General features: G+C 38.6%; 2 protein-coding genes across 2 annotated transcripts in view; both read right to left on the bottom strand.

Annotated features, from left to right (window-relative positions):
* Positions 1-1,876, bottom strand: part of LOC131929464 (uncharacterized) — a 59,140-nt gene extending 57,264 nt beyond the window's left edge. The window contains exons 1-3 of the mRNA XM_059285693.1: positions 1,768-1,876; positions 753-952; positions 458-580 (exon numbers count right to left, since the gene is read on the bottom strand). Of these exons, the coding sequence (XP_059141676.1) occupies positions 458-580; positions 753-952; positions 1,768-1,834 (390 nt within the window). The 5' untranslated portion in view covers positions 1,835-1,876. The remainder of the gene's footprint in view (positions 1-457; positions 581-752; positions 953-1,767) is intronic.
* A 7,843-nt stretch (positions 1,877-9,719) lies between these two features.
* LOC131929465 (uncharacterized) overlaps positions 9,720-27,174 on the bottom strand; it is an 81,569-nt gene continuing 64,114 nt past the window's right edge. The window contains exons 23-29 of the mRNA XM_059285694.1: positions 22,378-22,498; positions 22,065-22,174; positions 21,790-21,822; positions 18,509-18,632; positions 17,967-18,058; positions 14,381-14,504; positions 9,720-9,951 (exon numbers count right to left, since the gene is read on the bottom strand). Coding sequence (XP_059141677.1) covers positions 9,798-9,951; positions 14,381-14,504; positions 17,967-18,058; positions 18,509-18,632; positions 21,790-21,822; positions 22,065-22,174; positions 22,378-22,498 — 758 coding nt within the window. The 3' untranslated portion in view covers positions 9,720-9,797. The remainder of the gene's footprint in view (positions 9,952-14,380; positions 14,505-17,966; positions 18,059-18,508; positions 18,633-21,789; positions 21,823-22,064; positions 22,175-22,377; positions 22,499-27,174) is intronic.

Below are 27,174 nucleotides of genomic sequence, written 5' to 3'. Positions count from 1 at the left end.
AGTGTTGTGGTGTGGACGGAGTGTTGTGGTGTGGACTGGACGGAGTGTTGTGGTGTGGACGGAGTGTTGTGGTGTGGACTGGACGGAGTGTTGTGGTGTGGACTGGACGGAGTGTTGTGGTGTGGACGGAGTGTTGTGGTGTGGACTGGACGGAGTGTTGTGGTGTGGACGGAGTGTTGTGGTGTGGACGGAGTGTTGTGGTGTGGACGGAGTGTTGTGGTGTGGACTGGACGGAGTGTTGTGGTGTGGACGGAGTGTTGTGGTGTGGACTGGACGGAGTGTTGTGGTGTGGACTGGACGGAGTTCTGTGCCATGATATAATGGAAAAAATATTTTTTTGCCGTTTTTAGTTTCTTAGTTTCTTAAATTAGTTCTAACATTGGTAATTAGAGAACTGAACGAATATAAAATTCATGTTGCGATATGACATTGACAATGAGAAGAAATGATGCGCTACCTGACGTTCACCAGCTCTGCCCCCATTGGAAGGCAAAAAGGCTTCACTTGAAGCTCGTCTGATCGCCTCTGTTGCGTCCGCTGGCGACCCAAAATATCTGATGCTATTAATAGATTTTAACACCTGACAGAAATAAATCAAAGTTCAAAGTTAGAAACACAATGACAGCAACTGATCAATATGACACTACAAAGATGACTGTCCTATATTGACTCATGAAATAGTTAACTAAAGGTATTTGACCTTAAAATGTAAATGTAGATGTGTCTGTATTTGACTGTAAAATGTGACTTACGGCTTGACTGTCCACTGAGTCCTTGAGGTAGGACTCGACATGGACGCCATCACCATACGAGATGACAGCAACACGAAACATATCCAGTCCGATGGCCCAGTTTTGAATGACAGATTTGATCCAGCCTCGAACTTTCTCGAAGTTTGCTGCACCCACTCGGTCACTGCCGTCCACAACAAACACAACGTCCGCCCCGCCATCTGATAGACAAGTTAATGTTAGGGTTAACAAACACAACGCCATCGCTGCTATCTGATAGACAAGTTAATGGTAGGGTTAACAAACACAACGCCATCCCTGCTATCTGATAGACAAGTTAATGTTAGGGTTAACAAACACAACGCCATCCCTGCTATCTGATAGACAAGTTGATGGTAGGGTTAACAAACACAACGCCATCCCTGCTATCTGATAGACAAGTTAATGTTAGGGTTAACAAACACAACGCCATCCCTGCTATCTGATTGAGAAGTTAATGGTAGGGTTAACAAACACAACGCCATTCCTGCTATCTGATAGACAAGTTAATGGTAGGGTTAACAAACACAACGTCAATGTGTACGGGGTCACCCCATCGACCTTTCTCATATGGAGCATCTTAATAAGGGACGAACTTCCATGTTCAACAGCATCAACCCACAACTTATAGATGTCCGCAGAAAATGTAGAAAGACAGTTAACGCAGCAACTTATGGATGTCCGCAGAAAATGTAGAAAGACAGTTAAACCAGCAACTTATAGATGTCCGCATAAAATGTAGAAAGACAGTTAAACCAGCAGCTTATAGATGTCCGCAGAAAATGTAGAAAGACAGTTAAACCAGCAACTTATAGATGTCCGCAGAAAATGTAGAAAGACAGTTAAACCAGCAGCTTATAGATGTCCGCAGAAAATGTAGAAAGACAGTTAAACCAGCAACTTATAGATGTCCGCAGAAAATGTAGAAAGACAGTTAAACCAGCAACTTATAGATGTCCGCAGAAAATGTAGAAAGACAGTTAAACCAGCAACTTACGGATGTGTGCAAGCCCACACGCCACAATACACAACCCTATCCATACAAGAACGGTAACTCTCATCATGCAAGTCTAGAATGTGACTGGACACTCTCGCCTCATCAATACATCCAGTTCTGTTTAAAAAAAAATTGAAACTTTTTGTGACAAACCGCTTAAACAATGTCCTCACTGGAGTGGGGGATGCAGTCACTGGTGTGGAATATATTAAGTCAATATATCAAGTCATGGGATGTGTGTTGAACATTTAATCAATATATCAAGTCATCTGACTTCATTTTAGAACTTATTTTAATTTACGTAATGTGCAAAGAAACAAAATCAACCTAATTTTGTCTGAAATAGTATACAAATTACAACATTTTGTTTCAATAACTTCCCTTGATAGATGACTTACAAAACAAAATGACATCATATTAGAAAAAAATTACGTTTTCTAAAGATTGTTTTGATGTTCGAAATATATATATATGGGTCACTTTAGTATCTATTGGATACCTTTACTAATATTTAGGAAGAGACCCACGCTTTTCTTTATAGTAATTTAAATAGTAGTGTATACTTTATTTTCTACTTTTTAGTGCATTATTACATAAAAGCATGTTATTAAAAAAAAATTAATGAATTTATTTTTCTTATCAAGTTAGAAAGAAAACGATTTGATGGCAGTGGGCGAAATTGTGTCCAAAGGTTTCAATCCGGACAAAGAAAAATTAAATGAAATAAAAGCTTGTAAGAATGTAAGAGACTTTTCTGGTAGAGCCCGTAACAGATAGAATAGGTCAGTTACGGGAACAAAAATTCAGAAAAATTCATTGGAAAAACTCTCTAAATGAAAATATGAAGTAGTAGAACCTTTGGCAAGTGTCCTGTCAAGTTTTCCGTTAATCGACCGTCAAATAAAGCAGCTTGACATTACACGTTCAAATGTTCACGTCGTGATTATCGTGATAAGTTTTTCTCTGTCAAACTAAAATGAACTTGATTTTCCCATGCAGGTGAACTGACAGCTGCTCTGTGTCCAGTGTTTTTACATGCAAGATAAGGCGAGCACTCGGTTAGATACAGGAAACAAGGTTTGGTAAAGACATGACATTGTCACTTTAGAACATTTAGACTAATAATAGCATCAACATGCAATACATAGACACACTGGCATATATACTTAAACGACACGGACATAGACAAAGTACGTAGAAAAACACTTAGTCATTGAACAACACAGAACAGTTGTCAGTTGTTTTGTTATTTGATTTTTTAAAAAGATTATTGTTTTACAACTGTCCAGTTTTTTATGTCATCCGTCCAGTGACTTTTCAAAGATGAGTTCAGCACAGTTCAAGACTAAACTGACTGCTCAACTTTTAGTCGTGTGTTTAAAAACCTGAGGATGTTGCCTAGCAACTATAGTCAAGTCTGAAACTGGAAAAGACGGTAGTTGTCAGATCAGTACTAAATAGGGTGATCGCAAAAAGAAATTTATTGCACTGTTACACTCCAATTACTTTTTGGCTCGTTTGGGACCAGGTGTAACACAAATAAAAACAGAATCCACAAAGTAAAATTGCAACATTGAAGTCTAATTTCCAACAACTACAAGAGACACAGTGAACACTGACACGAAGAAAAAACTGACGACATGCTCCGCTAAGTTGACGCTACATCACACTGCTTACACACTACCGTTCACTCTCTTCTTTTCCACGCTCGCACACAACTTCTAAGGTGAGGCCACTCTCACACACAATCTCTCCGTGCCTACACACGTTGTATAAACATTTCCGTCACAGCACTTTGTTTCTGGTCAATCTTTTTACTTTCTCTTATACGAAGTATAAAAAAAGTAATTGTTAAAAAAAATCGAATCCACCTCCCTGAGTCGAAATTTTTTTTTGGTATGTAACACGGCCTCGTTGTGGATATTTAGTGACGGTCGCCCACTGAGGGGTGGTACGTGTACGACCTGACCCTGAGAGCAGTGGCGTTACTAGGTCGGGTGTCAACAGGATGCGGCCCCTCATGGTGTCACCCCCCCCCTCCTACAATCAAAGAAAATAAACATATTATTATATATATATATATATATATATATATATATATATATATATATATATATATATATATATATATATATATATATATATATATATATATATATATATATATATATATTATAAGCCCTGCTAGGGGGGGGGTGACTATACTATCTACCCTAGGCTTATCTCTATAACTGTCCGGGTCCGTAGAACTGTGGTAAAACCCACAGTGGTTAACCCTAACCTTAGTCTACGCTAAAAATAAAACAAAAAACGTTTATCAGTTTAATAAAATTTATTTAACAAAAGTATGGAGCCCAAAAATTATATAGAAAAAAACTAGACAAAACAAAAAACTCAAGACATACAAAACTCAACAAAACAAAACAGAAGTCAACGGAACAAAACACCCCAATTTCGGACAAACGTCCATACACCACAAAAATAGTTCAACACACAGGACTCGACATTCCCACATAATGTCCCTCCCTGTCCACACACCACATTCACGAACTAAAAACCAATACTACGCACGAGAAAATAGTCCCTAATACAACAATAACTAATAACGACATAAAGCAAAGTGGAGCCACACTCCAAAACAAAGTTTGCATAAATAAGATCAAAATATAAACAAAACAAAGCAATTATAAGTCATGTTAAAATCCTAATTATATCAGCGCCAGAATAGCGGACTACTTAACTAGAAACCACAACAATCCTCTAAAGGAACACAAAAAGTGACATTCACCTTTTTGTAATAAAATAATGATTAAATAACTCCCCAGCCCCTTACATTCACCCCCTGTAAAGCTTGCAGTACCTGCATACAATAAAAATTCTAAATGCAGATACCAGACATGTGAACATGCCCCCTCTCCCCCAAGAATGTCTACCGCCCCCTCCCCCAATGATGAAATGGAATTTATATAGAACATTTATAATTTTTATACAGTTTCCGCCCCCCCCCCCCCCCCCGAAAATTTCAAGTACACCTCTTCCCCCCGGTAGAAAAAAGTCTGGATGTCTGGAAGAAACAATGCTGCCCGGGACGGCTAATATATATATATATATATATATATATATATATATATATATATATATATATATATATATATATATATATATATATATATATATATATATATAATAGTTGCAATTTGTGGCACCATTTTTTTTCCAAGTGGTGAAATTTTGTATACCACCTATAAATTTGGAAGTTAGTATCATCCCCACTCTCCCCTCCTTGGAAATAACTTTAAAGTGTTCACAGTTATTACTAAGGATATTTGTGTCACACACCCCTCTACCCCTCCCTTGTCGGTATCGTCAGTTTGTACTTAAAATACTTTTACCTCTAATTAACCACTCATGGAGCTGGCAGAAAGCATTTTTTTTTAATTTATTCATTTTTTTGTCTTGGTGCGGCCCCAACCCCCCGTCCCCTCCTCGCGACACCTCTGCCTTGGAGACATCAAAACAGAGCGATCGTTGTTTCTGGATTCGTATTGAAAGTCTACTAGGAAATCTAATTTTAGTACTGATTAATTTCCTTACTAATTTCGACTTTTCTATGGTGGTCGCGGGTCGCTTAATTTTTATAAAAGGGGGTCGCCACTTGAAAAAGTTTGGGAACCACTGATCTAAATGAACGGTGAATTTCACAACTATAAGCATTTTCCTCTAAATTTACAAATATGAAAGTATGAGATTTTTTGTTCTCCCATGAAAATATACGTTTGTCCCTTAGTCGGACATCAACGCCCACGCTCTACAGTGCAAATTGGAGCTGTCCTCGCTTCATGTCAAACAATGTTTATTTAACGTGAGCTCTCTGTAATAATAAATGTGTTTCTAATTGATCTTGCTTGGCCTATAAAATATGACCAGTAAGTATTTTACATCAGGCTAGGCTTACTTTGTCAGATCTTCAAATGTAGCCTATAGTGGGCTGATCACACATACTAAAATAATATAAAGTGACATATCTATTATTAAAAGGTATGAAGAGATGTTTTCAAATTTTGTTATCTGAATCAAATTTTCGTATAGTTAAGATTTTTAAAAGATAAGTTATATATATAATGAAGAACGATTTTAAAAAGTACTGTAGCTGTAATATCACGGTTGTAGCACATTTATCCTGTATTTAAACTCTTCAAGTAATAAAAGCTGCTATTGAATTTTATTCTCCTGTATGTTTCGCAATTCAAGTCTGATATCAGTGGCGTAGCTACCGTAAAGCTAGAGTAAGCAAGGCATAGGGGCCCAAGACACTTAAGGGCCCTTTTCCTTCTTTAAAAAAATTAAACTTTTACATTGGAATTTTAAGATTTATTTTATAGGCCTATAAACAATTTTAAAAAGAAAATGGAAATCAAGTTTTTTTTTCTACTCTAGTAATTGTTTAAAATTTCAAAAAGGCCCCAAGTCCTTTCTTAGTGTACAGGCAGTGGCATTCAGTGTGGGGGAGGTGTGGCGTCAAACAGGGTCCACTGTCCGTCCACCCTATATTAATAACATCACAGTCGCTGAGTGTGGGGTGAGGGGTGTAGTGGCGTAGGCAGGGGGTGAGGGGTGTTATCGATAAGGGACCACCCCGTATTGATAAGACCACAGGCGCTGCCGCAGTTTTGGCAAGCCATTCAGAGAATCAACCTATAAATAAATTTGAACTTTAACTGTTTTGTGAGATACGACATCCGGCACCCGTACATGTATCGCTAAAAACCTCAACTGAGTGGGAAACTCCCTAACCCTCCACTCTCCAATCCAGAAACCTGCATCTCCCTTCTGTCTCCCTAATATGTACGACTAGGTCGCAGAAATGCGGACGGGTACGCCAGTTCCGTATAAAAATTCTTTAACATTCCATGGTGATAGGGAAGAAGATTTTGTTGTCTAGGATAGGATTTTAAAATCTGATTATTGGCATATTGTGATAATGTTTTGAAACAAATTGTAATTGGTTCAGTAACCTTTGCCTTGTGACCCAATATATTTTACATTAGGGTGCAGTACATAATAATACAGTACAGTATAAATACACAATCAGGACGTATAAAATACACATTTACATTATTTAAAACTCCTCCCTAGTAAGTATCACTGTTTCTTTCAGGCATCACTCCGGGAGAGGTGGGGGGGGGGGGGGGAAGGAAGCAGGCGCAGCACCCACCCAAAGAGAGTTTATCGCCCCCCCCCTTCCTTTCCGAACGAGTTGGAATTTAAATAGAAAATATATACTTAAAATATATACTTTTAACAGTGTCCGCCACCCCCCCCCGAAAATTTCAAACGCCCTTCCCCCCCCCCCCCCCCCCCCCCGGAGAAAAAAGTCTGGAAGAAACACTGGTAGCAATCAATTTCTCCGCTGCATATGTTTAACTTAGTTGTAGCCTAACGGCTGACGAAGGGGTCCATTGATAATTTTTTGCAATGGGGTCCGAAAATCCTAGCTACGCCACTGATACACACCAAGCGTTTGTATTAGGTGGCTCTCTCAGAAGGCGTAGTTGGGGGGGGGAGGGCGGGGAGGGAGGAGTAGAAAATAAATGCTATACATCACAATAATGCAAGCGATCACTCTACTATAAGCGATGAAACACGTGGGGCGCCGTGATTTTCTTACAGTTTCTTATACTGTTGACTCTCTACAAGCTCCCTAATAAAACACAATAGTATTATCTAATCAATAGTAATGTACCTTTTACTTCGGCGCCCCACGTTTTTCATCGTTTATAGTAGAGTGATCGCTTGCATTATTGTGATGTATAGCATTTATTTTCTACTTTTTAGTTCAATCAGAAAACGTGGGTTTTTTAAAACTTTTTAAATGATAATTTTGTACAAATATATAGGGGCCTAAAATGATCAATACAATTTTTCCATGGATCAATTTAGTAATAATAACAATTGAATATTCTATTGTCATCGGAAACAAAGCTTCCCTGAAAATTTCAGCGCGCTAGCTAACTGGGAAGTGCCCGAAATTTGGATCGCAAGATTTGATTGGAGAACCAAACAAACAAACAAACAGACGCGAAAGCAAGTTAAAGAAAACGTGGGGAAAAAAAGAGTTAGTTACGTTTAAAACACGCTCTATCAACTTAGTCCAAGATGATGGGGAGGGTGGGGCGCTTTTTTACCTACAAAAATCGTAGGATTTGTACTGGATCGGTGAGTAGATAACTCTTTCAACATTTGTACTGGATCGGTGAGTAGATAACTCTTTCAACATTTGTACTGGATCGGTGAGTAGATAACTCTTTCAACATTTGTACTGGATCGGTGAGAAGATAACTCTTTCAACATTTGTACTGGATCGGTGAGAAGATAACTCTTTCAACATTTGTACTGGATCGGTGAGAAGATAACTCTTTCAACACTTTGAAAAAAAAACCCACGGGTGGTTGGAAGGCGACACTCTTTGCCAAAATTTTGAGAGAAAAGAAAATTAGTATATTGCACTGAATAGATCATTTTAAATTGTTTTTTCATAACACTTTGTTCATTCCTAACTGATGATTTAAAATTGTTATATACTATTATGGAAATTGTACTAAAGACACAACCAAAACTAGATCTTCGACAAAATCCGATCTTGAATCGGGTATGTGTTTTGACCTACGTTGAGACTAACTTAAGGAACCTCTTGGGGACGATGAAACCCCCTCTTCTTTTGATTTTCTATTTATTTGTTTTGGCTTCCCAAGGAGCATAGGCAACACTTCGTCAACTCACTTGATTTTTATGAAGATCGTACCCTAACAATCCAGCCTCCCACTTCTCTATTTGAAATATTTCCTTCAGGACTTATTTATACATACATATATATATATATATATATATATGTATATATATATATATATATATATATATATATATATATATATATATATATATATATATATATTTGTAAGTGCTGTATATATATATATATATATATATATATATATATATATATATATATATATATATATATATATATATATATATATATATATATGTATATATATATATATATATATATATATATATATATATATTTGTAAGTGCTGTATATATATATATATATATATATATATATATACATATATATATATATATATATATATATATATATATATATATATATATATATATACTGAAAGTTCGCTGGGAAGGGTCGCTAAGCCTCTAAGCGACTAAAGCTTTGAACAATATAGACTACACATCGTAAACAACTTTGAACAATATAGACTACACATCGTAAACAACTTTGAACAATATAGACTACACATCGTAAACAACTTTGAACAATATAGACTACACATCGTAAACAACTTTGAACAATATAGACTACACATCGTAAACAACTTTGAACAATATAGACTACACATCGTAAACAACTTTGAACAATATAGACTACACATCGTAAACAACTTTGAACAATATAGACTACACATCGTAAACAACTTTGAACAATATAGACTACACATCGTAAACAAATTTGAACAATATAGACTACACATCGTAAACAACTTTGAACAATATAGACTACACATCGTAAACAACTTTGAACAATATAGACTACACATCGTAAACAACTTTGAACAATATAGACTACACATCGTAAACAACTTTGAACAATATAGACTACACATCGTAAACAACTTTGAACAATATAGACTACACATCGTAAACAACTTTGAACAATATAGACTACACATCGTAAACAACTTTGAACAATATAGACTACACATCGTAAACAACTTTGAACAATATAGACTACACATCGTAAACAACTTTGAACAATATAGACTACACATCGTAAACAACTTTGAACAATATAGACTACACATCGTAAACAACTTTGAACAATATAGACTACACATCGTAAACAACTTTGAATATCGTAAACAAACAAGCACGAGATTTAGTAATTATTTGAGAACTTTATTGTCGAGTGTTAGGAAGAGGATTTATAAAACGTGCAGTAAGAATGTCCAGATTTAAAATTCATCTTTGTACTGGTCATCTATTTGAAACTGGACTTTGATGTGGCAGTCAGCGTCGGCGCAGCACTGTGGTAGGGCACAGCACTTGCCTGGGGCAGGGGTGGGGAAGGTGCAAATGTACTGGTCCAAATTCTGGAACACAGGGCAGCTGAAAAAAGAGGTCAAAGGTCACATGGACGTTAGGTCATGTGTTATCAACTTGGGTTGGATTAGGCAAGGCTAAACCTAACCCTAGGATAACCCTAACGCTAGGCTAATCCTAAGTCTAGGCTAACCCTAACCCTAGGCTAATCCTAACCCTAGGCTAACCCTAAACGTAGGCTAACCCTAACCCTAGGCTAACCCTAACGCTAGGCTAATCCTAACCCTAGGCTAACCCTAACGCTAAGCTAACCCTAACCCTAGGCTAACCCTAACCCTAGGCTAACCCTAACGCTAGGCTAATCCTATCCCTAGGCTAACACTTACCCTATTTTAGGCTAACTCTAACCTAGGCTAGGCAAACACTTTTTTCCATTCTACTACCACCTGTAGGACCACTCTACCACCTATAGGACCAGTCTACCACCTGTAGGACCACTCTACCACCACCTGTAGGACCAATCTACCACCTGTAGGACCACTCTACCACCACCTGTAGGACCACTCTACCACCACCTGTAGGACCAATCTACCACCTGTAGGACCACTCTACCACCACCTGTAGGACCACTCTACCACCGGTAGGACCACTATACCACCTGTAGGACCACTCTACCACCTGTAGGACCACTCTACCACCTGTAGGACCACTCTACCACCTGTAGGACCACTCTACCACATGTAGGACAACTCTACCACCACCTGTAGGACCACTCTACCACCACCTGTAGGACCACTCTACCACCACCTGTAGGACCACTCTACCACCACCTGTAGGACCACTCTACCACCTGTAGGTCCACTCTACCACCACCTGTAGGACCACTCTACCACCACCTGTAGGACCACACTACCACCTGTAGGACCACTCTACCACCACCTGTAGGACCACTCTACCACCACCTGTAGGACCACTCTACCACGTGTAGGACCACTCTACTACCACCTGTAGGACCACTCTACCACCTGTAGGGCCACTCTACCACCTGTAGGACCACTCTACCACCACCTGTAGGACAACACTACCACCGGTAGGACCACTCTACCACCTGTAGGACCACTCTACCACCACCTGTAGGACCACTCTACTACCACCTATAGGACCACTCTACCACCTGTAGGACCACTCTACCACCTGTAGGACCACTCTACCACCTGTAGGACCACTCTACTACCACCTGTAGGACCACTCTACCACCTGTAGGGCCACTCTACCACCACCTGTAGGGCCACTCTACCACCACCTGTAGGACCACTCTACCACCTGTAGGACCACTCTACCACCACCTGTAGGACCACTCTACCACAACCTGTAGGACCACTCTATCACCACCTGTAGGACCACTCTATCACCACCTGTAGGACCACCCTACCACCTCCTGTAGGACCACTCTACCACCTGTAGGACCACTCTACTACCACCTGTAGGACCACTCTACCGTCACCTGTAGGACCACTCTACCACCACCTGCAGGACCCCACTACCAACTGTAGGACCACTCTACCACCACCTGTAGGACCACTCTACCACCACCTGTAGGACCACTCTACCACCACCTGTAGGACCACTCTACCACGTGTAGGACCACTCTACTACCACCTGTAGGACCACTCTACCACCACCTGTAGGACCACTCTACCACCACCTGTAGGACCACTCTACCACGTGTAGGACCACTCTACTACCACCTGTAGGACCACTCTACCACCACCTGTAGGACCACACTACCACCTGTAGGACCACTCTACCACCTGTAGGACCACTCTACCACCACCTGTAGGACCACTCTACCACCTGTAGGACCACTCTACCACCTGTAGGACCACTCTACCACCACCTGTAGGACCAGTCTACTACCACCTGTAGGACCACTCTAGCACCTGTAGGACCACTCTACCACCTGTAGGACCACTCTACCACTTGTAGGACCACTCTACTACCACCTGTAGGTCCACTCTACCACCTGTAGGGCCACTCTACCACCACCTGTAGGGCCACTCTACCACCACCTGTAGGACCACTCTACCACCTGTAGGACCACTCTACCACCACCTGTAGGACCACTCTACCACCACCTGTAGGACCACTCTATAACCACCTGTAGGACCACTCTATCACCACCTGTAGGACCACCCTACCACCACCTGTAGGACCACTCTACCACCGGTAGGACCATTCTACCACCTGTAGGACCACTCTACCACCTGTAGGACCACTCTACCACCTGTAGGACCACTCTACCACCTGTAGGACCACTCGCCCACCTGTAGGACCACTCTACCACCACCTGTAGGACCACTCTACCACCACCTGTAGGACCACTCTACCACCACCTGTAGGACCACTCTACCACCACCTGTAGGACCACTCTACCACCACCTGTAGGACCACTCTACCACCTGTAGGTCCACTCTACCACCACCTGTAGGACCACTCTACCACCACCTGTAGGACCACTCTACCACCACCTGTAGGACCACTCTACCACCACCTGTAGGACCACTCTACCACGTGTAGGGCCACTCTACCACCTGTAGGACCACTCTACCACCACCTGTAGGACAACACTACCACCGGTAGGACCACTCTACCACCTGTAGGACCACTCTACCACCACCTGTAGGACCACTCTACTAACACCTGTAGGACCACTCTACCACCACCTGTAGGACCACTCTACTACCACCTATAGGACCACTCTACCACCTGTAGGACCACTCTACCACCTGTAGGACCACTCTACCACCTGTAGGACCACTCTACTTCCACCTGCAGGACCACTCTACCACCTGTAGGGCCACTCTACCACCACCTGTAGGGCCACTCTACCACCACCTGTAGGACCACTCTACCACCTGTAGGACCACTCTACCACCACCTGTAGGACCAATCTACCACCTGTAGGACCACTCTACCACCACCTGTAGGACCACTCTATCACCACCTGTAGGACCACCCTACCACCACCTGTAGGACCACTCTACCACCTGTAGGACCACTCTACTACCACCTGTAGGACCACTCTACCGTCACCTGTAGGACCACTCTACCACCACCTGCAGGACCCCACTACCACCTGTAGGACCACTCTACCACCACCTGTAGGACCACTCTACCACCACCTGTAGGACCACTCTACCACCACCTGTAGGACCACTCTACCACGTGTAGGACCACTCTACTACCACCTGTAGGACCACTATACCACCACCTGTAGGACCACTCTACCACCACCTGTAGGACCACTCTACCACGTGTAGGACCACTCTACTACCACCTGTAGGACCACTCTACCACCACCTGTAGGACCACACTACCACCTGTAGGACCACTCTACCACCTGTAAGACCACTCTACCACCACCTGTAGGGCCACTCTACCACCACCTGTAGGACCACTCTACCACCTGTAGGACCACTCTACCACCACCTGTAGGACCACTCTACCACAACCTGTAGGACCACTCTATCACCACCTGTAGGACCACTCTATCACCACCTGTAGGACCACCCTACCACCTCCTGTAGGACCACTCTACCACCTGTAGGACCACTCTACTACCACCTGTAGGACCACTCTACCGTCAACTGTAGGACCACTCTACCACCACCTGCAGGACCCCACTACCACCTGTAGGACCACTCTACCGCCACCTGTAGGACCACTCTACCACCACCTGTAGGACCACTCTACCACCTGTAGGACCACACTACCACCTGTAGGGCCACTCTACCACCACTTGTAGAGCCACTCTACCACCACGTGTAGGACCACTCTACCACCACTTGTAGAGCCACTCTACCACCACCTGTAGGACCACTCTACTGCCACTTGAAAGCCACTCTACCGTTACCTGTAGGACCACTCTACCACCACCTGTAGGACCACTCTACCACCTGTAGGACCACACTACCACCTGTAGGACCACTCTACTACCACTTGTAGGACCACTCTACCACCACCTGTAGGACCACACTACCACCTGTAGGACCACTATACTACCACCTGTAGGACCACTTAACCACCACCAGTAGGACCACTCTACCACTTGTAGGACCACTCTACTACCAGTTGTGGGACCACTCTACTACCACTTGTAGGACCACTCTACTACCACCAGTAGGACCACTCTACCACTTGTAGGACCACTCTACTACCAATTGTAGGACCAATCTACTACCACTTGTAGGACCACTCTTCTACCACTTGTAGGACCACTCTACTACCACTTGTAGGACCACTCTACCACCACCTGAAGACCAGCCTACACACGATGATTACCCAGACGATAGGAAAACCACACCACAAACTATTTAACATGACGTAATTTACCTTTCAACCCCCATACATGTGCCGAGACACCTGCTAACCCTGACCCTGACCTTGACCCTAACCTTGACCCTAACCCTAGGCTTAACCTGACAGAGGTACTCACATGCCGCGACACTCGCGATAAAATCCATCAGCCCTCTGTAGACAGGTACACTCGTAAGAGCAGCCCTCCCTCCAGCTGCTCCCCGGGAGGTGGGGGTTACCCTGGGGATCCAGGCAGTACTGACCTGTCATATGACAATCAGAGTTCAAACGTTTATAACAATCATTGTAGAGTTCAAACGATTATAACAATCATTGTAGAATTCAAACGATAATAACAATCATTGTAGAATTCAAACGATTATAACAATCATTGTAGAGTTTAAACGATTATAACAATCATTTAAGAGTTTAAACGATTATAACAATCATTGTAGAGTTTAAACGATTATAACAATCATTGTAGAGTTCAAACGATTATAACAATCATTGTAGAGTTCAAATGATTATAACAATCATTGTAGAGCTTAAACGATTAAAACAATCATTGTAGAGTTCAAACGATTATAACAATCATTGTAGAGTTTAAACGATTATAACAATCATTGTAGAGTTTAAACGATTATAACAATCATTGTAGAGTTTAAACGATTATAACAATCATTGTAGAGTTTAAACGATTATAACAATCATTGTAGAGTTTAAACGATTATAACAATCATTGTAGAGTTTAAACGATTATAACAATAATTGTAGAGTTCAAACGATTATAACAATCATTGTAGAGTTCAAACGATTATAACAATCATTGTAAAGTTCAAACGATTATAACAATCATTGTAGAACGATTATAACAATCATTGTAGAGTTCAAACAATTATAACAATAATTGTAGGGTTCAAACGATTATAACAATCATTGTAGAGTTCAAACGATTATAACAATCATTGCAGAGTTTAAACGATTATAACAATCATTGTAGAGTTTAAACGATTATAACAATCATTGTAGAGTTCAAACGATTATAACAATCATTGTAGAGTTTAAACGATTATAACAATCATTGTAGAGTTCAAACGATTATAACAATCATTGTAGAGTTTAAACGATTCTAACAATCATTGTAGAGTTCAAACGATTATAACAATCATTGTAGAACGATTATAACAATCATTGTAGAGTTCAAACGATTATAACAATCATTGTAGAGTTTAAACGATTATAACAATCATTGTAGAACGATTATAACAATCATTGTAGAGTTCAAACGATTATAACAATCATTGTAGAGTTTAAACGATTATAACAATCATTGTAGAACGATTATAACAATCATTGTAGAGTTCAAACGATTATAACAATCATTGTAGAACGATTATAACAATCATTGTAGAACGATTATAACAATCAATATAGAGTTCAAACGATTATAACAATCATTGTAGAGTTTAAACGATTATAACAATCATTGTAGAGTTTAAACGATTATAACAATAATTGTAGAGTTCAAACGATTATAACAATCATTGTAGAGTTTAAACGATTATAACATTTATTGTAGAGTTTAAACGATTACAACAATCATTGTAGAGTTTAAACGATTATAACAATCATTGGAGAGTTCAAACGATTATAACAATCATTGTAGAGTTTAAACGATTATAACAATCATTGTAGAGTTCAAACGATTATAACAATCATTGTAGAACGATTATAACAATCATTGTAGAGTTGAAACGATTATAACAATCATTGTAGAGTTTAAACGATTATAACATTTATTGTAGAGTTTAAACGATTATAACAATCATTGTAGAGTTCAAACGATTATAACAATCATTGTAGAGTTCAAACGATTATTACAATCATTGTAGAGTTTAAACGATTATAACAATCATTGTAGAGTTCAAACGATTATAACAATCATTGTAGAACGATTATAACAATCATTGTAGAGTTCAAACGATTATAACAATCATTGTAGAGTTCAAACAATTATAACAATGATTGTAGGGTTCAAACGATTATAACAATCATTGTAGAGTTCAAACGATTATAACAATCATTGCAGAGTTTAAACGATTATAACAATCATTGTAGAGTTTAAACGATTATAACAATCATTGTAGAGTTCAAACGATTATAACAATCATTGTAGAGTTTAAACGATTATAACAATCATTGTAGAGTTTAAACGATTATAACAATCATTGTAGAGTTCAAACGATTATAACAATCATTGTAGAGTTCAAACGATTATAACAATCATTGTAGAACGATTATAACAATCATTGTAGAACGATTATAACAATCATTGTAGAGTTGAAACGATTATATTAATCATTGTAGAAGGATTATAACAATCATTGTAGAGTTCAAACGATTATAACAATCATTGTAGAGTTCAACGATTATAACAATCATTGTAGAGTTTAAACGATTATAACAATCATTGTAGAGTTTAAACGATTATAACAATCATTGTAGAGTTCAAACGATTATAACAATCATTGTAGAGTTTAAACGATTATAACATTTATTGTAGAGTTTAAACGATTATAACAATCATTGTAGAGTTTAAATGATTATAACAATCATTGTAGAGTTTAAACGATTATAACAATCATTGTAGAGTTTAAACGATTCTAACAATCATTGTAGAGTTCAAACGATTATAACAATCATTGTAGAACGATTATAACAATCATTGTAGAACGATTATAACAATCATTGTAGAGTTCAAACGATTATAACATTTATTGTAGAGTTTAAACGATTATAACAATCATTGTAGAGTTCAAACTATTATAACAATCATTGTAGAGTTCAAACGATTATAACAATCATTGTAGAGTAAAAAAGATTATTACAATCGTTGTAGAGTTCAAACGATTATAACAATCATTGTAGAGTTTAAACGATTATAACAATCATTGTAGAGTTCAAACGATTATAACAATCATTGTAGAGTTCAAACGATTATAACAATCACTGTAGAGTTTAAACGATTATAACAATCATTGTAGAGTTTAAACGATTATAACAATCATTGTAGAGTTTAAACGATTATTTTCGATTGGTTTGTTGGCTTGTCATATTAAGTTATTTAGAATTGCAGTATTTTAGCCGTATAGAGTTATGTAATTGTAACCAATTAAGGGTTGGACTAAGGTAAGTAAGGATCAGCTTGTGAATAAAATTAAAATTTGGGGCAGTTATAAAAAAGTCATGTTATAATATGATGACAGGGATATAATATAGTAATAGAAAAGTCATAATATAATATGAGGGCAGTGATATAATATTGTTGTAGAAAAAGTCATATTATCTTACTGATGGCTAGGGTTAGAGTTAGTGTTATGGCTAGGGTTACTGTTATTGCTAGGGTTAATGTTATGGCTAGGGTTACTGTTATGGCTAGGGTTACTGTTATGGCTAGGGTTAGTGTTATGGTTAGGGTTAGGGTTAGTGTTATGGCTAGGGTTAGTGTTATGGCTAGGGTTAGTGTTATGGCTAGGGTTAGTGTTATGGCTAGGGTCAGTGTTATGGCTAGGGTTAATGTTATGTTTAGGGTTAGAGTTATGGCTAGGGTTAGTGTTATGGCTAGGGTTAGTGTTATGGCTAGAGTTAGTGTTATGGCTAGGGTTAATGTTATGTTTAGGGTTAGAGTTATGGCTAGGGTTAGTGTCTAGCTGAAACTGTCTCACCTGAGCAGGTGTCACCTACTAACGTTGGGCAGCACTCGCCAGGTGTTCTGACCTCTGTACAGCCAGGTGGGAGGTTGATGTAAGTCGGGCACCTATACATACAGCTCTAGATTACATCTTACATCACGACACACTCATTACATCACACATCTTACATCACGACACACTCATTACATCACACATCACACATCTTACATCACGACACACTCATTACATCACACATCTTACATCACGACACACTCATTACATCACACATCACACATCTTACATCACGACACACTCATTACATCACACATCTTACATCACGACACACTCATTACATCACACATCACACATCTTACATCACGACACACTCATTACATCACACATCTTACATCACGACACACTCATTACATCACACATCTTACATCACGACACACTCATTACATCATACATTATAAATCTTGACATGCGTCAGATTTAATCTTGACTTAAATCTTGACATGCGTCAGATTTAATCTTGACTTAAATCTTGACATGCGTCAGATTTAATCTTGACTTACAAATCTTGGCATGCGACGGACATGAAAGTGGCGTTCAATGCTTGACAGTGGCATCTTTTGTCACATCCCTCCTGCCACACCTCCCCCTCATGGTAGTCTTTTCCGTTATAATGGCAGGTACGTCCTGACAAAGAAACTAAATGTTACGTGCACTCAAGGGGGATGATATATATATATATTATATATTATATATATATATATATATATATATATATATATATATATATATATATATATATATATATATATATATATATATATATATATATATATATGTGTGTGTGTGTGTGTGTGTGTGTGTGTTACGGTCAAAGCCCGAAGTCGGCCAATTTCGCGCATTGGCCAATATTACCTCCCATTGACCGGTCAAAGTCCTAAACTTTACTTGATTTCGTCCTTTGGCCGGCCTATCCGCGGACTGGCCATGGTGGACCGGCCAAAGTCTGAAATGGCTTTTGATTTCGGCCTTTGGCTGGCCCGTCCGAATTAGAAAATCATCTGGCTAGGGACGACCGGCCAAAGTCCGAATTAAAAGATCATGAACAGATCTTGGGTTTTTTATACCGTAAGGATCATGAACTTAAGTCTTTATTGATTGTTAATTAAAGTAAATGATAGAAACATTCAAATTTTTTATTGTATTGTAGTCTCAATCAATCAATATTATCACTTATTACAACAAGTTGAACTTTTATGGCATTCTGAATTACATAGTAGCTTTTTATTTTTACACTTGCAGCGATTTGTTGTGCACTTGGTTGTGCAATTGCAGCGAGTGTAGCCTTGGCCGCCGGTCAGTGGTTGTTAAGATGCGATGGTTCGTAGTGATTTTTTCTCAGTGCTAATGGACGAGCATACAGTTGTTTTAGAACACCATGTTCCGTTCTTAGCTTGTAGAAAGCGTCATCGACGCTCATGACTACTGCAATGACGCTTTAGGTGATCACCGCGACCTCTGTCAACATCTGGTATACGGATGCGAACATTATCTCCCACTTCAGCTTGTTTAAAATGTGTATCTGATTTTGTTAGCATCTTAGCACCTTGAGTTTGCAAGCTAGTATGACCTGTTGTCAATGATTTCTTATTTATTGTGACATAATCTGCAAGTAATGTTCCCTCTTTACTCTTCGTTTGCTTCATTGGCTATTCCGCATATTGCATGGACATCGTTGCCACAGGATCCACAAGAATGGGCTGCACTACAATCTTTTTCACAAACTACACAGAATCTGTTGGCCTTATTATTGTCACGCAGCTGGTCTGGACGTTCCGCCACGGCAGCAGATGTGTTAGCTGAGGATGTCGTTGCATTTATGGCAACCTCCATTTCTTGTTCAATGTTCTCAAGATCTTCCTCAGTAACTAAATTATCGAGAGACCCTCTAGGTAGATTTGAAGTGTTAAATCCCACTTTTGCTTTGCATCCAAACAAGGCTTCGCATGGCGATTGTTGGATTCCTGGATGAAAAGAACGATTTTTCATAAATTGAATGAATTTGAGAATCTCAGCCCAATAAGCTGATTCATTTGTCTGCATCCATGTCATCATTATGTTTTGAACATCTTAGTTGGCACATTCTACTGAATCTTGGCTTTGGCTATGTCTTGGTTTTCCGTGAACTAGTTTAAGTTCAGGCCACATGTTCTTTAGTTCAGAAATATTTTGGCAACCATCTGGTATGTCTGTCTCTTGGTCTCTTGGTCTGACGGCCCTTTTAGTCCATGTCGCCTTGCATATAGAATACTATACAAACAATAGCTAAACAATACGTTACTCACAATGAAATCGGACCCAGAATAATAAAAACGCGATCACATTTTAGTCTAGATAGGACATTGCCCGGGACATCCCGGCCAGTGCGCGCATTGACCGGTCAATGTACGAAATACGCTATCAGAGCTAAGCTCTTCGGGCTTTGGCCAAGAGAGCCAGCCAGTGCGCACATTGGCCGGCCAATGCGCGATTTGGCCGCACTTCGGGCTTTGACCGTAACATATATAAGCGGGCTGGTAGTTTGTCAGTCCGTCATCGTTATAGATTTTGGAACGCTTAAAGTAAACACATCACATGTCGTGCTTTGTACTTGCATCGCAGTGTCTTATTATAAGTGATAGAGTAGAGCTTGTTTATATAACGACTTAAATTTATTTTATAATTGCCACTGTTTTACTCTTTTGCATAACTTAAAGATAATATTAAATACACGCACATTGCTAATACATATTAAACGGATCAAGGTCAAATATCATTTTCGTTTAGAGTCCTAGAAAAAGTGGATACATTTAATAATAATAGGGTCGAGAAAACGAATTAATTAAACTGTTTTGTAATTTTTCAAGGGTGGTAAAATAAAAATAAATTCAACTCCCGCTAATAAAAACGAATGTGAATGCAAAATCTGCGGGCCTCCATGAAGGAATTATTGTTTCAATAATATTATTAGCAAAGTGTGAATGAAAATTATGCAGATGTGTAAGAGGACACAATTGTTAGAATATTATAATTAGCATCCTAATATATAAAAGACCCTGTGCGCACTTCTCTCTCTCTCTGTCTGTCCGCAAAATATTTTCGCCGGATATCACGTCAGAATCGGCAGCGATATATGGATACCTTTATACGGACTTTTGTTGAAAATAATATGTGCGCAAGTATTTCTCTGTCGTGTCTATCAAATTTTTGAAAAATTTTCAATTATGATTCGTGTCAGATTTATTGTAGATGTTGCAAAGATAAGTTCCTGAGATATGTTGCTGGGATTTATTATAGATTTTTGTGGGATTTGTTGCTGGTGTGCTTTTTTCGGATATGTTGCAGGATGTTAATTAGAAACCTTGCAGTTTAAGCTGGGATATGTTGTAAATGTTTTTGGATATGTATTAGTGTTGCCGCAACTTAATAGATACCAGAGATGTTGGCAACTTACCAGATACCACAGATGTCGGCAACTTACCAGATACCAGAGATGTTGGCAACTTACCAGATACCAGAGATGTTGGCAACTTACCAGATACCAGAGATGTTGGCAACTTACCAGATACCAGAGATGTTGGCAACTTACCAGATACCAGAGATGTTGGCAACTTACCAGATACCAGAGATGTCGGCAACTTACCAGATACCAGAGATGTTGGCAACTTACCAGATACCAGAGATGTTGGCAACTTACCAGATACCAGAGATGTTGGCAACTTACCAGATACCAGAGATGTTGGCAACTTACCAGATACCAGAGATGTTGGCAACTTACCAGATACCAGAGATGTTGGCAACTTACCAGATACCAGAGATGTTGGGACGACTGTTGGCACTGAAACAAAGGAAACAAAATTAATAAGCAGACGTACAAAGTGGGTACCGATAAACGTACAAAGTGGGTACCGATAAACGTACAAAGTCGGTACCGATAAACGTACAAAGTGGGTACCGATAAACGTACAAAGTGGGTACCGATAAACGTACAAAGTGGGTACCGATAAACGTACAAAGTGGATACCGATAAACAAAAATGTGGGTCCCAACAAGATAGAAAGTTGATTTAGATCAACATACCAAGTGGGTCCTGGGTTGGCAGGTTGATTTCCATCAGGTTGCAACACGGGAACTGGGGGTCGGTGTACGAAGAACAGGTGAAGCCATCGGGACAGATAAACTTTTTACACCTGTAATTTGGTAGTCTTGTTCATTGTTCTAGAATTGTTTTTACAAATATGCATTCCCTATGTTCTAGAACGTTTTACATTTTTTAAGAGCTCTCAGTTTTTACGACAACAACGTCACAAAAGGATTAGATTTCTAAAAAAACAACAGTTTAACAATCGCACATGTCCACATGTAACTGAGAGGTTTTAAAGTTTGAACTGACATGTCAGTGCAGATGTACTGTCCGAGACTTGCGTCCACACACAGACAGTTGTACTGGCAGCCCACCGTCCATCTCTCCCCCTCCCTGTACGATTTACCGGATTCTATGTGCACACAGTGACCTGAAAATAAATTTGACCATACATACATTTTCTTACATTTTTATCACTGACCACTGGTCGTGTGTCACTTGTCGTGTGTCATTTGTCATGTGACACTTGTCATATGTCACTTGCTGTTGATGTTGTTTCTACTGAGCTTTGTCCAACTAGAGTTTTTGTTCATTCCTATATCAAAAACAAGTGCTGGTCCAATTTTTTACACGTTTCTTTTTAGTTCGTAACGTCTGTTTGTTTCTTTGCTTGTTTGTTTGTTTGTAGTTTTTTTCTGTGTTTGTGGCAAATCTTTTAACTAAAATTCGACCCACTTCTACTGCAGCGATTTAGTTCAAACTTTCCAGATACTTTCCACTTTGAAGGTAATACAAGTCTGTCTATTTTTTAATTTAATTAGATTATAAAAATAAATCACTAGATAGATTACTATATTGAATAACAGAAGGGGAGATAACTAGCTATACTGCGTGACGCTATAAACCAACCAGTCTGGTGAGCTGTGTTCACGCCGAATGTTTACAATCCAGAAGACGGTCGATCTAGTGAAGGTTATTAGGGGAAGATAATAAAGTTTTTAAACGATTTGAAACTAAGGGGAGGTAAAAATAAAAACAATAATTAAGAACTTGCTGTCGTCTGTAAAATATGGTTACGAACGGCTTTCGGGCAGATAATCGTCTTTTAGACATCGCAATCTGCTAATTGTGTTTTAAGTAAATATTTTTAGTCGTGTCGACTTCATAAATTATGAATCACTAAAAAGTAGAAAATCAAATAAATATAAAGATCTTTTCTAATAGCAAGCTTTTAAATGCACTGAAAATAAGAAAATAATACTAGTTTGCTTTCTTTCGTATTAGCTTTGGTTAATCATGAAATCATTTACACTTTTTAGCAACCAAAGCTTTTATAAAAGAATGCAAACTAGTTTTATTTTATTTTCAGTTCATTTAAAAGCTTGCTATTAGAAAGATTTTTTATATTTGTTTTATTTGAATTTACAAGAGTTCTTGTGAACATTTTTTCTTTCATCTGGTTCAGGAATAAATCAGAGGTTTTCAACACGCGAGCTGGCTCTATATAGTTTTTCCAGTGAGAAGCACGGACTCTCTAAATCTAGTCCAACGCACCAAACTGACGTTGATTTTATGAGGTTTCATCATAACGTTATCAATCGTGTATTTTGAGACGCGTGCTTTGTTTTCAAGAAGTTTAATTACACGTGAACAATGTAGGCAGTTAATTTCTTGGATCTTAGTTGTTGGAGCGCGGGTTTGTCCACACTACCAACGAGACACACCAAGGCATGCTGTAAGTCCCACACTACCAACGAGACACACCAAGGCATGCTGTAAGCTTCTGTTTATGCTGATCACACCTCGTCGACGGCCCGGGTGTCAGGGGAGTCACGGAGTTCATGGGAGCCCCAGGTTACATTACTGCAGGGGTGATGGGTGCAACCCCTGTTAGATTTAGTCATCGAATCGTACTATCGAGACTCATCTTTAGTATAGTAAGCATTTTTACAGAATATGGAGGCCAAACTGCTCATACGTGATGCGCTCCGGATGACACTGCCGCCGGTGAATTCAAATAGTAACTATAACAGTGAAATATTTATGGATCGTAGCTTGGGAGTGTGTGTGTGAGATTGCATCAGAAAAAGACAGTTGCTGTGCGCATGCGCGAGAGGAAAAGAGAGGAAGGCAAGAACATGGCGTAGCTTGGCTGAACACGCCGTCTATGTGAAGACAAAATAAATGTATATAGAACGTAAAAGAAGGCTTGTCTTGTGATTTCGTATGTGATAGATAAAGGTAGGAGAAAGGCCTGTGGCAAGTTTATATCGTGAACCCAGTCACACAAAAAGGGTGTGACATTTTGGTGTCAGAAGTGGTCGGTGCTCAGCACCGTGAAGGAAAAAAATTAAATCTAGATTTAGTATTGTAACTGAATAACTGTGCTTGCATCATTACGATGGATATCGAGTTCTATGCCAAATACATGGAGTTGGCTGACTCTTTTGGATACACTGGGGCAGAAAAGGCCAAATGGGTTGAACATAAAGTATCAGAGGCTGAAAAGAAGAAATTGGATGCAATTGAAAGGAAAGAAAGAGAGTCAGAGAGGGAATTCGCTATATATAAAATGGAGATTGAGAAGTAAACAGTTAAAATGAAGGCTGAGTTGGAAAAATTTAAAAGGGAGGCTGAGAAGGATAAAATTAAAATGAAGGCTGAGAAGGAAATGGTTAAAATGAAGGCTGATAGGGAACTAGATCTAGCAGAAGTTAAAATGGAGGCCGAAGATAGAGAAAAACAGAGACAGCATGAGTTAGAGTTTAAAAAAAGTAAAAGTAACCAATCTCAAGTACTATTCGCAAACAGAGAAACTAAACATGAGTCAACAGGTTTTTCTCCTTTTGAACTTGAATTATTAAATAAACAGGAAGAGGACTTTGATCCTCATGAAATAGTAAACCAGACTAGAGAGAGAATATTTTATGGTGTTCAGACAGCCCAAGAGAATGCACAGTTAGCCAGTGAAAGGCACAGAAATATAAAAAACAAACATAGACATCTAAGAACTTTTGAAAGAAGAGATTTAGTTTTTGTCAAACTGCCAGACAGAGAAAACATAGAAGCATTTCAAGGACCTTTTGAAGTAATCAAGAAACTATCTGATGTAAATGATGAAATAAACATAAAGGGAAATAACACTCCTATACACATGGACAGAATGAAGAAATTATATGTAGAGCCAGAGAAACTGATAGAAGAGGAACATATGGCCTGTACTATAATGAGTGAAAGCTGTAATACACAAGAAATTAAGACTTATCATATCCCAGTGAAGGAGAAAAACATAATGGACAAAATGATAAATGAATACAAGGATGATATTACAACAGAAATGGGTTTTACTGAAACAATTCAACACAAAATAGAATTGACTGATTATAGTGCTATGAAAGGGAAACATTACAAAGTAACAGTTGCCTATAGAGAAGCTGTTGAAGCAGAACTGAATTTGCTACTTGAATCTGGGCAAATAGAAAGAACAGAATCAGCATACTCATCACCCATGGTAATAGTAAGAAAAAAGAACAACAAAGTATGGATATGTTGTGACTATCGAGAATTAAATAAAAGGACTAAGATAGATGCTGCACCCATGAATGATCCTAAAGACATTTTAGAAACTATCAGTAAATCCTTAATTTTCACCACTTGTGATTTGAACAGAGGCTTCTGGCAAATAGGACTGGAAAAGGGGTCAAGACAATACACCGCTTTACATCTAGCAAAGGTCTATGACAATGGAAGGTGATGCCATTTGGACTTGTGAACAGTACTGCCACATTCCAAAAATTCATGAATAAAATGACAGAGGGAATGAAAAACCTGGTCTTCTTTGTTGATGATATATGCATACATAATAACACATGAGCAGAACACATAGAAACACTAAAAGAAATACTAGAAAGACTTAGAAAACATGTGTTTACCATAGCACCAGAGAAACTGCATGTGGGAGTAAATACAGTAGAATTCCTAGGATTCAAGGTTGGAAATAAAGAAATTAGACCTACTGAAGGAAATAAGGACAAAACATTAAATATCAAAACCCCTACTACAAAGAAAGAAGTGAAATCATTGGTTGGACTATGCAATTTTTATAATATTTTGTGGATAAATATACTGAACTTACTACTCCTTTAAGATTTCACTTTCAAGTTTTAATATGTAACATCAGTTATCATGCATATATAACCTGGTTTAGTGGATGTAACAATCTAATTTTTAACCATTTTAGTGTATCACCAACCTCAACAGTTTTAAAAAATTTATTTCAGTGATTGGCTGTACACATTCCTTTTTGGCTAACAAAACCTGTTATTTTTATGTTGTGTGCATTGGTACTTAAGCATCAGTGATTTAAAGTATAGCTACCACCACTGAGGACCACTAACATACATTATTTTACATGTTATTGACTTTAGAAAAATTTGTAAGTTAGAAAACCATTTAAAGTAAAGCATGGAGTTTGTTATCATAATGTGTTAACAAATGTTTAGTTTATTATTGGACCTTGTATTTTGTTAGCTGATGTTTATGAACATAACAGTTGTGTATTTCTTTTACACTTTATATGGTAATGCTAATGGATCCTATTGTTGTTTAAAGTGTATTCAATTAACAGAGCTTAACTATGTGTTTGGAATTTTGACTCAGTAAATACTGCTTTCATAAGGAAAATGGATTTGTCTAAGAACATTATGTCAAGAAAAGCTAACCTGTAAAGGGACTGCACAATACACTAGCTAAATTTTTTATCAAGAAAGATAAAAGATAAATAAACAAACATGGAACTGACTAAAGAAAATAATGACCTGAGACATATCAGCCAATCCTTATAAGGAAATTTTGAATAATGTAGTATGTGATGTGTACTTCCAGAGAACATTAGCATTTTACAAATGTGAGCAAGATAAGAATAAGTCATAACATGACTTGTATAAATATGTTTTACCACTATTTTAATTTAGTAATGAAAATGAACATACATTTTATTGTACTTTATGATTTGTATGCATACTGTATATCTTGTTAAGTAATGAACATGATTATGGCAGTATGACCTGACAGATGTGGTAATTTACATATGTTATGATGAGGAGG

The sequence above is a fragment of the Physella acuta genome, unplaced genomic scaffold (assembly GCF_028476545.2).
Source record: "Physella acuta isolate Inbredline_101_S28 unplaced genomic scaffold, ASM2847654v3 ptg001635l, whole genome shotgun sequence".
NCBI classification, from domain to species: domain Eukaryota; kingdom Metazoa; phylum Mollusca; class Gastropoda; family Physidae; genus Physella; species Physella acuta.
This window is presented reverse-complemented; position numbering and strand designations above follow the sequence as displayed.